This window comes from Episyrphus balteatus, chromosome 2 (genome assembly GCF_945859705.1).
Source record: "Episyrphus balteatus chromosome 2, idEpiBalt1.1, whole genome shotgun sequence".
NCBI classification, from domain to species: Eukaryota; Metazoa; Arthropoda; class Insecta; order Diptera; family Syrphidae; genus Episyrphus; species Episyrphus balteatus.
The window spans coordinates 88,035,968-88,051,659 of NC_079135.1; the positions used below are offsets into that span (position 1 = coordinate 88,035,968).

The 15,692-nt window shown below is 30.0% G+C and overlaps 2 protein-coding genes across 2 annotated transcripts; both read right to left on the minus strand.

Moving 5' to 3' along the window:
- Nucleotides 1–2,436: 2,436 nt before the first annotated feature.
- Nucleotides 2,437–6,033, minus strand: LOC129911578 (protein FAM177B). Its single transcript, XM_055989416.1, has 2 exons — nt 5,723–6,033; nt 2,437–2,781 (listed from the first exon to the last, which is right to left on the minus strand). Exons 1-2 carry the CDS (start codon nt 5,903–5,905, stop codon nt 2,530–2,532), a joined length of 435 nt encoding a protein of 144 aa, XP_055845391.1. The 5' UTR covers nt 5,906–6,033; the 3' UTR covers nt 2,437–2,529.
- A 3,385-nt stretch (nt 6,034–9,418) lies between these two features.
- Nucleotides 9,419–14,545, minus strand: LOC129909554 (DNA repair protein XRCC1). The gene is made up of 5 exons (XM_055986628.1): nt 14,441–14,545; nt 14,019–14,391; nt 10,330–10,892; nt 10,177–10,265; nt 9,419–10,121 (listed from the first exon to the last, which is right to left on the minus strand). The coding sequence occupies exons 1-5, from the start codon at nt 14,543–14,545 to the stop codon at nt 9,419–9,421; spliced, it is 1,833 nt and encodes a 610-aa protein (XP_055842603.1).
- Nucleotides 14,546–15,692: the final 1,147 nt, after the last annotated feature.

The following is a 15,692-nucleotide window of genomic DNA, read 5'->3' on the forward strand; positions in this document are numbered from 1 at the left end:
AAGAAGGAAAAAAATGTAAACAGAGAGGAGGGTGCGAGTAAGTTTCGTGCGGCAACTTTTTTTTCTGTTTATTATTTTGACGCGATGTTTTAATTTGTGCTTTGTTTTGGTGGGTGAAGCCTGTTTCAAGTTTTTTTTTTATGTTTTTTTATTCTTTGTACTTTTTTACTCAGCAGACAGTCGCTAATAAGTCTTAATACAGTTCGTCGTTTGCCCTTCCGTAATAATTGCTTCAAGGTTATTTTGAGGAAGAATATAAAAAAATAAAAGAACAACAGATGAATTAGAGGGGTCGTGGTTATGGTAATAAGTGACCGACTTTTAAAAAGGAGTCAAATTAATTGATTTGTTGTTTGATTTAAGTTGAATTTGGAAACTAATCAACTTAATAGTAATTGATACTGAAAGAAGGGCTAATATAACACCTTTTTAAAAAATGAAGCTTAATTTTTTAACCAAGTTATTGAAAGGTCTCTATAGCAGCTGTTTTTCTTTTATAAAACGAAAGACAAGTTTTACGAGTGTACAATGTTGTAACTCACTTTATATTTCAAAATCATATACCGCTAACGTTGAACCAACGACCCATCCCAAACCACACAGTGGATAGTGAGTCCATTCAGAAGGTTGCATGGGGACGAATGCATGAAAAACTACACACTTGTAGGTATGCATTTAAAGAATGCCAATATAAATAAACAAAAATCTTATCTAACATTTTATGAACATCCATCCATCCATCGAATCTTCTTCTTCTTCCTTTTTTCTCGGCGCTGTTATGATCTCGATGTCGAGGGGATCATAACTATCCCACGTTACTGCTTCACACTAGTGATCCGCTTGTGGGGTTCGCCGAATCCATCCATCGAATGAGATATAAAAATAGACTCTTTAAGTTCTTTATATAACTGGAACCCAAAAGTTTATTGGACCTCTGGTTCCTGGGATAATTTCAACCAAATATTCTTTTTTCCTTTCTTTTTCTTACATTCCGAAGCCGATATCTTTTGACCAGTCTCGAAATTGGTTTTAAATAAAAGATACGAGTTCATAATCAAAAGGGCTATGCATTGTGGTAAAAAAATACAAATCTATTTTTCTTGGATTTTCGACAAAAAAAAAACCAAGCCAAAAAAAATTCATTTTTAAAAATTTCCCCCAAATCCATCGAATGAGATATCAAAAGAATGGGCTCTTTTAACTCTATTCATAACTGAAAACCAAAAGTTTATTGGACCTCTGGTTCCTGAGATAATTTCAACCAAATATTCTTTTTTCCTTTCTTTTTCTTACATTCCGAAGCCGATATCTTTTGACCAGTCTCGAAATTGGTTTTAAATAAAAGAATCGAGTTCATAATCAACAGACCTATGCATTGTGGTAAAAAAATACAAATTAATTTTTCTTGGATTTTCGACAAAAAAAACCAAGGGGTACCTCATGCCAAAAAAAAATCATTTTTTAAAATTTCATCCAAATCCATCGAATGAGATATCAAAAGAATGGGCTCTTTAAACTCTATTCATAACTGAAAACCAAAAGTTTATTGGACCTCTGGTTCCTGAGATAATTTCAACCAAATATTCTTTTTTCCTTTCTTTTTCTTACATTCCGAAGCCGATATCTTTTGACCAGTCTCGAAATTGGTTTTAAATAAAAGAATCGAGTTCATAATCAACAGACCTATGCATTGTGGTAAAAAAATACAAATCTATTTTTCTTGGATTTTCGACAAAAAAAACCAAGTGGTACCTCTTGCCAAAAAAAAATTCATTTTTCAAAATGGTCCCGCAAATCCATCGAATGAGATATAAAAAGAATGGGCTCTTTTAACTCTATTCATAACTGAAAACCAAAAGTTTGTTGGACCTCTGGTTCCTGAGATTATTCCAACCAAATATTTGTTTCCTCTCATTTTTTACATTCCGAGGCCGATATCTATTGATCAAAGTCTCGAACGATAATTTTGCTCCAAAAATCGTCTATTTTGATTATTATATATTATTATATTATTATATATAGTCCATTACTCCAAAATAAAATTTAAATCTAAATTTTCACTTCTTACAATTTTTTAGAGTTCTATTCAGCATTGTTAAATACTTTAAAATAATACCATTTCGCCAGATTAAATGAACATAAAATTAACCGTTTTTTCTTCTACCACTCTTCTGCATATGCAGTTTAAAAAATCAAATAAATAAATACAAAAAAAGAGCACGTATACGCCACAGTGCACCTGTACAACGTGCAAATAATGTGAACTACAACTGTAGCATAGGTGCCTACACGACCAAATCAATATTAAATAACAATTGCACTTAGAACTTATTAAATGTACAAAATCCTTCTTCCCTTTGTAGTCAATGTTAATAAATAAAACGGAAAAGTAAAAACCTTTTTAACCGAAATAAGAAAGAAAATAGGTACACATGGTAAGTTTAACGTATGAAGAATATAATTTTTTAATATATTGCAATTTGATTAACAGTGATAGATTTCTATATCTAAATACATAATAACTGAAATTTAATTTGAACTTTTGATTTCTTTCGAAACAACTGTCCTACTTTGCGTTGACTTCCAAGAACTGCTTTGCTCTTCGTCATCTGTGTATTCTTTTGATGGAACTCTCTTTTTAGCCGCTGCTATTTCAGCTTCTGACGCCGTTATTCCAAAAAATGTCGCAAGACCACCTCCGACATAGTCTATTCCCGAAAGCACTTTAGTTCCCATTTTATTTGCCTTAAAACGCATGTATGGAGCCCATTGAAGATCTTTCTATAAAAAAGAAGAAATTTTATTAACAAATGATGGGGTAATCTTGGAACTGTTTTAAACGTATGAAGCGCATGTATCATGATTCATACAGTACAACAATAAAATTAACTCTGTCATCTCTTAGTGGACTAAAAAAAATAGCAATATAAGGGAATCGGGCCGAAAAGCTTTAACTTCTACATATATCTTTTATTATTATAGTTTTTGTTAAGATTTTTGTAAACAAAATAAATTTTTTTTCGAAGATGTTTATTAAATTTCCATCATTTAAGGGGTATAAGTAATTTTCTCACAAGTTGACTTCAAACATACAAAAAATTATTTCAACACAACGGCAACACTTACAATACAAGATATAAATTTTTAATTCAAAATTAAATCAAGTTAATTAAATTAAGTGTTTTTGAAAAAAATGGTACCTACTCAAACACAGAATTTCAAAAATTAAACAAAATTTTACTTCTCTTTTTTTTCAAAATTTTTGGTAATAAAATATAAATTTAACTTTAAAAAATGTTTGACCATATTTATTGTTAGTTTAATTCAGAAGAAAGAAAAGTCATATGTATCTATTACAGTTAGTACACAAATTGTATAATGTTTTTCATGTTCAAGGGACTTTTTTCTAAAAATGTTTGGAAAAAAATTAAACCCATTTTTCTTCTTCAAAGTTCAATACTTTAATAAAAAAGTTATTTTTTCTACTTTCAATAGCATTTATTAGTGAAAGTTAAATACAATGAGTTTGAAGGTCTAATTTGTTAGTTTTGGATAAATTAATATATCTCTATAAAAAAATCTATTTTCATCAAGAGAATTCAATGAAAATGAATAAATAGTAGGTACCTACATGTGACATTTTTGCTTCTGAATTTAACTAACAATATAATATTTTTAAATATTAATTTTTTTTTTGAAAAATAGACAGGTACAATTTATATACATACCTACCTACTCAAATTATTTATTTTTTTCAAAATTCTAAGTTTGAAGACTTTTTTTTAAACACTTTATTTAATTTATCTTCATATCACACTTAAACAATGGCAAATTGTCACTCTGATATAATTTTTTTCCAGCAAAACTTTAAAAACGCTTGCAATTAGGGTTGCCAACTTTTTACATTTAAAAAAAGAAGAGTACCATTTATTTCAAGTCTTGAAAATTTATTTTTTGTTTTGCTTCTTACAGTACATAACAACTTTTTGTTGTTTTAAAAATATATGTATGACTAAACGTTCAAATTCAAAATTCATATACATTAAGAGCTCATTTTTTATCAATTTCAACGAAGCCCTATTCGTCTCGCCTCTTGCCTCTCAGTGAATGCTGAAGTGGCAAGAACAGGTAGAATATGGCTTACAATATTTGCAGTTGATATTTTACAAGAAAACATGTAATATGTTGAGGTCTTAAACAAAACAAAGTAAAATAGAGAACAAAATTTGAATTAAAAAAAAAATTAAAATTTTAGTAAGAAAATTAAATTTTAAGTTTGACTAAGAAACAAACATAAAATAAATAGGTCGTACTAAAACAACGACAAAAAATATAGTGTTTTGTACTCTTTAAACTACAATTGTTCAAATTTAGAAATTATAAGGTCGAATATTTTAAGCGTCGTTTTTTTTTTATTCAATTCTATCTTTAGAAATATGAAAGTACACTCAGCCTTAAGTAAAAAAAAAGAGTATTTTGACGTACTCTATCAGAGTTATAGGTTATAGAGTACACATACGTGAAATAGAGTACAATACTCTTTTTTAGAGTACGGTTGGCAACCCTACTTGCAATAATAAAATCTAAAAAAAAATAGTATGAAATTACCCCTAAATGTGCAAAATTAAAAAATATCTAAAAAAAAAGAGCTCTTAGAAAGCAACCAGTGTGATTTTTACGCTTATTGAACCCAAATGCATAAGGTTCGATCAAAAGTTTTCTGGAAAATGTTAACAAACCGTTAAAATATCCATAATTTTAAAATTAATACGAAATTGCGCCCAAAATGTGGAAAGCTAAAATATTTCAAAATATATTTTTGTTCGCCCAGAATTGAAAAAGCTATCATGAGTTTCACCTGAAGGGAATTTACATTATCCCTTAAACTAAGGCTGTCGAATGACTCGCAAATTACCTGAAAAAAAAAGCTGAAAATACAAGGAGATTTTCGAACGTGAACAACTTTTCGCCCGGAACTCATAATAGGGGAAAAGTGAAATTCAATTTTTCCGGGTGGAATCTTGTTCACGTGGAGCTCACAATAGGGCTGAAAAAAATATTCTGGAAAATTTTAAAAAGTTGAAAATTGTTGGCCGGTGTAATAATCTAGACAATCAATTGGTATCATTTATTTTTTGAATTTAAAAATAGTTTTTGCGATTTGTTTTTAGTTAAAAAAAAAAACAATACGGCAACAGCGTGCGGTCGGGTTCCCAAGTAATTTGCTTAATTACTACTCTCTACCATGTATTCGAAAAAAAAAAGTTCTGACAGGAGAATGTCTATAATGTGATTCTCTAAAGCGGAAATAGAAACATTTTCTGCAAAACTAAAATTAACAATATCCCTCATTAAGATCAGAGATACCCAGAATTGGGTATTTGGATATCTCTGATTAAGATATCTCTTTTATTTCATACAAATTTCCTCTCAACTACTTTACAGTTTTCAACGAACGTTATTTAACGAACAAATTTTAAATTTGACAAATATCTAATTTCCACTTGTCACGGAAACCTCCCGCCAAAACTTTCTCGAATTTGTACTAGAGCAAACGTCATTTGCCAGCTGATTGTGATAAATTAAATATTTGTCATTTTTTAAATATGACTAATTTTATTTTTTGTAAACAAAAGCCAAATATGAACAAATTGAAGATTTTTTATTCTCTTTGTTCTATATTACTTAAAAATTACAGAACTTTATTAATTTTTACACTTACCACATTAACACATTCTTCAGAATTTTTCATAACTGTGTCGCACTCATCTTCACTATCGGAATATTCTTCCATTACTCCATCGCTAAAGTGTAACAATTTTTTGGGCGTTTGCAAGTTGACCACAGTTCTGCTGTTTTCCTCATTATTTATCCTGCTATTTAATTCTATTCCATCTGCTTCCATATTATTATAATTTTTTCTTATTTATGAACACAAAATTGAAACGCTTGTTGCGTCTTGAAATCCTAATTTCTACTAACTTGTATTCAAGTTTGACTTTTAACTGGTCGATAGCAATATGTTCGTTTAAGGCAAATGAATGTTGACATCAAAAAATAAGTTGCATTTTGTGAATAGTCATAGATTGATGGCCAACCACAGTTGCGCTAGAAAGTATTGATTATTTTTTTTATTTCAATAGACATTTGATATGAACATAAAACTGTATAGATTTATGTATCTAATTTTGAACTGAGTTCAATGAACGACAAATAAATATGTATAATTATTTTTGACCTTTGAAAAAGAAATAAAGGTATGGGTGTTTATAACTTATAGAGTACCTATGAACATGGATTTAGGTGGTGCAGCTAAAGTCGAAAATTTTACAAGCAGTAATAATTTATACTCACACTCCCCTACAGTCACAACTTGTGAGTCATAAAAGAATTTATCCTTTTGTTGATTGTTGTTAGTTGTGACCTCCTCTATATAGCCCAGGAGAATTAAACATTTCAAATGGAAAAAATTAGATCGTGCAATTTTTTTTCATAGGATGATAGAGGGGATCACTGAAAGCTTAAAACCAGTTTTTCGGGAAAATCGACCTTGTGCTTAAGCTGCCATCTTGGATTAAAGGTAAAACACGTTTTAGTGAATAACTCAGCCATTTTTGATTTTTGACAAAAATTATATATGTAAAACTTTTAGAAAATTTTATTTTCTATAACTTTTGTCTTAATAAATTTTTCTATATGACCCATATTTTTCGAGTTAATTTGAAAAAACTATACCCCTACTCAGCTTAAACTTTATACCCGCTTTGATTATAGATTTTAAGATCAACGCAATATGGGAGTGTTTTTATATGTTTTTGGGGATGATAAATCTAGCTGCAATGTTAGTTTTTGCAAATTCATGAAATTTTATAAACAAAAGGAACTATCTCAAAATCGGTAAGTGTCGTTTTAAACAAAATTAGTAAATATTATAATTGATATCTAGCAAGATAAGCAAGTCTTTGAATTTTTCAAATCGGTTCATTAATGCCTGAGATATGACCAATTGTTTATAACTCACTCTCTCTTTTAAGCTTTTATTATAAGTGTTAAAGTGTTAAACTTAATAACTACAATTACCTTTCTAAAATTACGTTCAAGTTTAATGGTTAAAAATAATCAAAATATAGACAGCCAGTATCAAGGAAGTAGTCTTTTAAGACTTTTTTTCAATGCAGTTATCATATTGATACCAATCGCCACAGAAATAGTTTATATAACAACGATTTCAACCTCAATTGAAAAAATTGAATGAAATCCCAACTAAACATTCTAGCGCCTGATTGTAATCCTCGCATTCTGCTTTTCTATAAATTGTATAATTACAATGCAGTTTGGCAAAATCGACTCATAAAAAGTCTGAATAAGGTTTCATTGAATGTTGTGATTAAAGTTAAAATAAGTATTAAGTGCACAAATAAAGCAAAATAAATATGTAATTGTTTTCAAATCAATATAATTTTTGAACCAAAAATAATTTTTTTTACATTTTTTTATTGAAGATAATTTAAAGTCTTATTGAATAATTTTTGGTAGCGAATCGAAATCCCGTTTTCTTTTCTAAAAATGCAGAAAAAAATTAAAATGGTCTTCAAAAATTGTTTCTTTAAGATATTGTATTCCCTTAATTTGAAATTGCGATCTATAACTGTCCGGTATTAAAAAAAAACTATAAAAATAACGGCAAATTCGGTCATTTCATTAAGTCCAACAATTTGATTTTTAAGGAACCAATAAAAACTGTTTTATGCTCATCAAACGAATCTTAAAGGACTTAACTGGTCGGCAACGAATATAGTGCTTGAACCAAACCATACTTTTTAAAAGGACTTTTGTGTGCTGATTCCGAATTCGAAGCCAAAAGTTCACTGACACCTTACCTTTCTGAAATATTTCAATATATTTCAATACAGATCAAAAATCTGTTTTTTGGATGCATAGTCGAATTATATCGCCGTTAAATTTATTTCCAAAACTACTTATGCAATCTAAAAAGGTCATATTTATCGTCTTAAATAAGTTTAGGTATACCTTTTTTTTCAAAATAATTTTTTTTTCATCAAAGACATTGAGAATAGAAATTTAAGATATTTTAAAATCTTATTAGTTATGTTAACCAAATTTGAAATTTGATTCAAAAACCCACTATGGGTTTTTGAATCAAATTTGTGACTCTGATTTGGTTTTAAAAAAGCGCAACATATTACGGAAAATATATACATATTTTGGATTAAATATACAAAAAATTTCATTGAACACAAATTGTTGATAGTTATGGGTTAAAACTCAAAAACTAGACGCTATAGAATAAATCTTTAAACAGTTGTGAATTCAGCACACTTAAGTAGAATAAATTTCCATACAAAAGTTCTTTATCCAGACTTTTTTTTGCGGGCCAATGAATACAATATCAGTGAAGATGGGGAGAAGAGGACTATAAAAGAATATACGTTAAGGTTTATACAGTACTACGGTAACAAGTTTGGGGTAAACAGATTTTTATAAATGTATGTATTTTATCATCTTTATAAGTTTAAATAAAACGCGGATTTCAAAAAAAAATTTTGTTAAAATTTTCTTCCAATATTTTTGCAAGCACAATTTGTTTCTTAGAATACACGATTTTTAAAAATAAAACTTAAAGATTTGCGTTCATGGAGTTCGAAGCTTAACAATTATAAGGTCGATGTAGGCAAATCAAATTAAAATCGATCTCAATGCGTTTTACGTAAACAATGTTCCAAGCATATTTGACAGAACGAAAAATCAATTTTAATTCGATTTTTTTTTAAAGGAATTCGACATTATACTAATAAACACGTAGAAATTGTAAGACAAAACAAATAATGTGGGCTATTCGAAATAAAAATGTTCTTTGTTTCCTTTATTTCAGCCTAATTTCGCTGTGTTTTCATAGGATTTTTTGAGATTCACGACGGCGTAAAGACTATATTATGTACCGAAAATTATAATCAATTTGATCACAGAGCTAGATAACCAAAATTATTTTCTAAAATTCGTAAAAAATTGTATGTATAAAGAAATTGCAAATTTCCGTTTTTATAACAAAAATTAAAAACTTTTTTTGTTTTATGACACTGTTGCGCGAGATTTAATAAAAACCGTGCAGTAGTTTTGAGACAATCTTCCAAATAAAACTGAAATTTGTTAATTTATTATGATAAAAACTTAAATGTTTCCAACGAAGAAAAAGATAGGATATGAGAAGGAAGATAGGAGATTTTTTTGAAGAAGATACTTTATCTTCTAATGGGAAGAAATATGTTTCTGATAAAACAAAAATCTTCTACCCATTTAATTTTTGTTTTACAAAAAAGATAAAATCTTTGATATTTGTGACAAAAATGTAGTTTTTATCTTCTTTTTTTATAAAACGAATATAACAATTATACAAATCTTACTTCACTAAATAACGTTTTGTTGGTATAAGACATTCTGCATCGTTACATTCCAATATCCAAAGAGGCGTCACTGTTTCACCTTTAAACTCTCCAACATCTGCAATACGATTTTCAGCAATTAAATAATTAGCTTCATCAATCGATGTAATCAATACACCGTTAAATGCTTCAATGTAACGTTCGACTTTAATTTTTTGTGTCGCACTCAATTCGTCGCTAACGAAAAATTTCAAGTTTTTAAAAAACGTTGTTTTGTCCGTTGAGCCGAGTTTTTTCTTTGATACATAATCCTCTTCTTCAGTGAACACTTCAAAAACATCTATTGTTTGTGCGATTTTTTTCTGTGGAGATTTTTTCGGCGGCGATTTTTTGGCCAAAACTCTCTGAATTTCATCTTCCGTATCACTTCCCGATGATATAAACTGCGAATGATTTGTTTCATCATATTTTGTCATTACAACGTCACTATCTTCTGAGTCTTTTCGATTGGTTATTGGCTCACTCTCTTCATTAGGCTTTAAGGATTCATCTAAGAATTCATCTTCACTTTCAGGTTTTGTTAGTTCCGCAGTGTCTAAAGCATAACGTCTCCATGGTATTTTTCTCTTTTTACTATAACAATCTTCTATCCAACTTCGGGTAACTATTTTTCCCTTTCCTTTAACTTGATTATATTTTGGTGTGTTTTTAAAGGCACAACTGAAAGAAAGAAAATAATGAGTTGAAGGATGTTAATAAATGCTACAAATCTTACATCAAATGAGTGGAACTATTATCCCAGTCGCCTTTGTACTTAGCTCCGAGAGCTAATGCCTTATTTCTCAAATCAGCACGATCAGGATTCTGTAAAGTATTTACCAAAGGTCAAAAAATTTTGTTTTAATTTCAATTTGAATTCAATAAATACCTGAATTCCACTTATAACCAACACAACACCATTAAGTAACTGATTAAATGGTTTATACTGTACATTGTCTAATTTCGGCTTCTTAGGTTTGTCACTAACACACGGCGAAGATGATGGTCGTCTTTGTCCAGAAGTTGATGGTGTATCTGCTTTCTTGTTACTCTTGGGGGTCTTACTTGGCTTTTCTTTTTCGGAATGTGACAAATTAAGTGGTTTGTCTTTTTTCGGTGTTTGTTCTGGTTTTGATTCATTCCGAGTACTCTCTGGCTTTTTAGATTTTTTGTTTTTCTCAGTTTCTTTTGTTACACGCTCCTGATCGGCAGCAATTACTTTTTCGAGTTTTTCTAACTTTTTCTTGCGTTTATCATGCACTGATTCTTCATCATCATCATCGCCAAAGAGTAGGGAGTTTCTGTTTCGATCAATAACGGTCGGGCGTTCTTCCGAATCATGTTTTTTAGACGATGGAGTTGCAGCTTTTGGGGCGGTTTTCTTCGCTATTAGACTGTCATTTGGTTTTTTAAGTACTGCAGGGCTAGGAATTCGTGGAACAGAAGAAATAGCTGAAAAAGTTTAATAAATACTATTATAGACCTACAAAAAGTAGTTGGATTTATTTAATGTTTTATTTCAGTGCAAACAAAATTTAAGTCAAACTATCGATAGTAAAACCTGCTATGAACTCAATATCAAGAAGCTGTACCAGCAAAAAAATACTTGAACCACTCTTAAAATAAAAAATCATCAGAGCAGAGCTCGAGCATCGATATTGTACTATTTCCAAACAACACTGCCAATTACATGATTCATCTAAAATGCAGCTATTTATATAGAATAACACATTGAGTTTGTTAATGAAGTAATGCTGTTGGGATATACTACCGTGTATGCTTGTTCGGAATACTAATTGTGCAAGAATACACTACAGTAATTGCAACAAATTGTGTATTGTGGATGTTATAAATTTTAAAAACCTCAACAACCTGCGCATTACAAAAATGTCAATTTTATAAAATGCTTGACAAAATATATAGTGCGCTATACAATTTTAATTTAAATTAGAAGCCAAAAAGAAAAGAGAGGGAAAATTCCTGCCATTTTCAAATTCAATTAGTATTATTAATTGCAACTGTTAAAATGAATTTTATTACAAAAATAAAAACTCCTTTCTACATTTGTTGATGTTAAAGGAAATAATATAAAATTATGTCTGGTCGTTTTCGAGCTTTATTTCAAAAAACGTTCCAACCGACTTAAGAACGCACATACACATATGTACATAAATTTTTCTAAAATCAGCGATTTTGCTTTTAGAGATCTAAAAAATTGAATCATTTATTTTCAAAACATGATAAGTCCATGATTTCAAATTTTTCAGGAGAAGAAAAAAATGATCTATTTTCTTTTGTTAAGTGTGGCTAAATGTATAAAAAATATATTTTGTAGAACTTTTACCTAGCTACAGAATATCGTTTGGTATTTACTTTTTGGACCGATAGTTCAAAAGATAAAAAATAAAAACGATTTTGGACTTATCATATTTTGAAAATAAACGAATGTGAATTTAGTTTTAAAATTAATATGAAATTTTTTTTAAAGCCGCAGACTATCAAACAACTGCATTTGGGAATAGAATATAATGTTTCGAGTAGTTATTTTACTTGAAAGACGCTTTCAACCTAAGATTTTGAGTCAATAGTCAGCTTATTTATGTGTAGTCAATTACTCGTAAAAAAGTTGCTGTTTGTTTTCAAATGATGATAAGTCCGGGAATTTTATCATATTTTGACAATAAAATTTTTTTTCGCTTAGCAGTAAAATCGAATATAGACTGAGTAGATGGTTCATATTTTGAAGGCAGGTGTGGTTATACCCCAACAAGAACATATTCAGTTAAAAAAAACGAATTTTGAAAAAAAGTGGACTTATCATGTTTTGAAAATAAACGATTCAATTGTCGAAACAATGACTTTAAAAGGGAAGTTAGTAAAATGTATGACTAGATCGCATCGTTCTTATGGTAAAATTAACTTATAACGTTTTCGTTTGGTAATTCTTAGGACTGTCGGAACTACCCAATTCGGAATGCCAAATTAGAAGAAAAAATATTACAAGTTGAATTAAACAAAATAACGTTTTCTGAGCAAAACAAAAACAAAAATAAATACATTTTCTAAAACTGTTGTTTGTTTATTTCTTTTTGAACAAAAGCCTCAAATGTATTTGTTTAATTCAAATTATAATATCTTTCGGTCTAACTTCAACTTGGAAACTTTTATACTTTTTGAAAAATTAATTTGTTGTTTGGGGCTGTAGCTTGTAATAGACAGATAGACACACAGACACAGATAAAATCGCGGGTCCCACTCTTTTTGGATTATTTTTCATCGTAGTTCCATTTTTTTTGCGAGTCCTATACTTGCCCATTACATACTGCTACTGATGGAAACTCATGTAATCTTATGCAAACTCGTCCAACGGAAATTGATAATTTAGGCTTCTAGGCAACAGATGGAGGATTGGGATGGATAGAGGAACCGATAACAAGTAAAATGACGTATTAAAGTGAAAATGTTCAAAAATGCAGATTCGCGGTTGTGGCATTTTTGACCCTTTTAAACAGCTAAGATTTTTAAGGTTTTAATCAGGTGTTCCTATTTATTTTTTTAGCTAGCTGAAACCAACTTAAACCCAATGAGCTATATTCATAGACACTGTCAAAGCTACTTTAAAGAAAGTTTACCTTATTCAGATAACATTGGATAAACCCCAGTATAAGATAAACTGGGGTCTAAAAACGACTATGAATATGCCCCACATTTAATTTCCATTTTATTTGAAGTCGATATTAAAAAAGAAACTTTTGAAATCGCATAGCATTTTAAAATTTTTCGTTAAAAGCGACTTCAAATTATATAGTGTGAATACATTGGGCCTTACTGTAAAATATAACAAATATTGTGTGTTTAATACCAGCCGTGTTTTCTTTCCAACTCCGCAGTAATTTATATTTTATTTTAAACGCAAAGCAAAAAACAATTCCAAAAATATGTATTTGTTTTTAATAACGATTAAAGCTAGAACAATTCTAAGACAGCATTTAAAAAAAATTCCAATGTATTTAAACATACATGTTGTAATCAAAAATAAGTCCGAATAAATCTAAACTTGAATCTGTTTGTTTAACGAATTAATTATAAAATTTAACTTTTACTCCTAATTTGGGTGTAGGAAATAGTTTTCGTTACAGGTAAGAAGTGTTCTTAATATTTTGACCGAAGCAAGTAAAAAAAAACAACTTGTTCTTGTAATAAAATTGATCAATATTTCCGAGCGAAACGCAAAAACCATTAAACCAACAACGGAAGGTGCGTTGAAACTCCGAAACTGTTGAACTTGAAAAGTCAAAACTGACCATAGCACATTTTTTTAAATACCCTAAAAAAAAAGCCAATACATCATGACAAATTCCACTTTAACATTTTAGCAATCTTCGACAGAATGATAGTTAGAAATACACTAACAACAAGGGTGTGTAAAGCTGATTCATGATCAGCTCATTACCGTTTCTGAGAATCGTCGCCTTTCTAATAAGAATTCCAAAAAGTGCAGTACTTCTACAAATCCTAATCTCTAAGGTCGATTGAAAGCAGCAAGCTAGGGGACGTGAACACTTTTCAATAACTTACCGCTGGGTTCTTTATTTTTTGAAACTTTCCAACGATTAAACAATGCCGTTGTACTTTCTGTCTCAGAGTCCGGGGAATCTTCTCGCAAACTAAAACTTCCAAATAAGCTCTTGTTTGTAGGTTTACTAGTTCCATTATTGGACTCAATATTGTTTTTAGCCTTTGCAGGTTCATCAACATGAATTTTGATAAAAGAAAGTCCAAACTTGATGTCCCTATTGAATGGCTGACTGCAGTTTATTTTGAGTAGTTTCCATTTCTGTGAGGCTATTTCTTCAACTAGAGCCTCACGATTAAAGCAACGCACTCTGTTTGGCATGGAGCTGGTTCGGCTTTCAGCTGGTGTCATGAAGGAGCATGTTATTAGAATTTCCTGGAAACAAATTTAAATATTGGCAATCAAGAATAAACAACGCACTCACCTTGAAATTTTCCCGCGCACATAATGGACCACCAACAAGGACTTCTACGAATGCCGAACATTCATTGCCAATGTCGATTCCTTTAATTGAATATTCTGATTCCATTTCTATTATCACATGAGCAGATTTTTCTCCAGGTTCTCCGGTTTTCCATTTTTTGCCAGCTTCATTTTGGAGCAAATTTGAAGCGCAATGCAACTGAAAGGAAAAAAAAACAATAAGAAGATATAATAGTGCAAAATGATTTTATATTTATTAACTTTATCTTCACTGCTAACTTCACGAATAGATTTTAAAACTGCAATCGGCATTATTGTGCTTTTTTCATCAAAATAATTATTTAATAAATGCAAAATAAAATTAATGGTATGGCGAAATTCAAATGACTTGTTTTTGTTTTTTTTTTTTGCGAACATCAAAACTTCAAAATAAATTGTACTAGATTTCTTGAGGGTATGTTTGTCTGAAAATTGTAACTGAACATTTATATGAGTGAAATCGAGCGATATTTTAGGCTGAAGCGAAACAAAAATTTTTTCTTAAAGCCTAGCCTAGTACGCAGCTGAAGCGAAACAAAAAATTTTGGAGTCTCCAGAGTTAAAGCCTAAATTTTAGCCGAGATAAAATTCCCATACAAGTTATCTATAATTTGTATGGGATCCATTTTATCTCGGCTAAAATTTTTCGATAATTTGTATGGGAGCTAAAATTTATCTCGAACAGCGTACCAGGCTTAAGCCTGGTACGCTGCTCGCGCTAAAATTTAGCTGAGATAAAATTCCCATACAAGTTATCGATAACTTGTATGGGATCCATTTTATCTCGGCTAAAAATTTTCGATAATTTGTATGGGAGCTAAAATTTAGCGCGAGCAGCGTACCAGGCTTTAACAGCGAATATGCTAACAAAAAAAATAACATCGGGTATTATAGCAAAGTAAAAATAATAAAAATACAAATCAAATAATTCAAGAACAAACATCAGAAAATAAGTTTAAAAGCTAAAGCCTGGTACGCTGCTCGCGCTAAATTTTAGCTCCCATACAAATTATCGAAAATTTTTAGTCCAGATAAAATGTATCCCATACAAGTTATCGATAACTTGTATGGGAATTTTATCTCAGCTAAAATTTAGCGCGAGCAGCGTACCAGGCTTAAAAAACAAAACAAATTCAATTTCGTTCAAGATTTCTGTACCGAAATTTTGCATGGAAAATTTCGTTTCGCTTCAGCTGCGTACAAGGCTTTAACTA

Coding starts and splice junctions, on each gene's coding strand:
- LOC129909554 (XM_055986628.1), bottom strand. CDS start 14,545: ATGGAATCAGAATATTCAATTAAAGGAATCGACATTGGCAATGAATGT. Junction 14,392..14,440: donor GTGCGCGGGAAAATTTCAAG/GTGAGTGCGTTG, acceptor ATTTGTTTCCAG/GAAATTCTAATAACATGCTC. Junction 10,266..10,329: donor TGGTTATAAGTGGAATTCAG/GTATTTATTGAA, acceptor AATACTTTACAG/AATCCTGATCGTGCTGATTT.
- LOC129911578 (XM_055989416.1), bottom strand. CDS start 5,905: ATGGAAGCAGATGGAATAGAATTAAATAGCAGGATAAATAATGAGGAA. Junction 2,782..5,722: donor CTGAAGAATGTGTTAATGTG/GTAAGTGTAAAA, acceptor TCTTTTTTATAG/AAAGATCTTCAATGGGCTCC.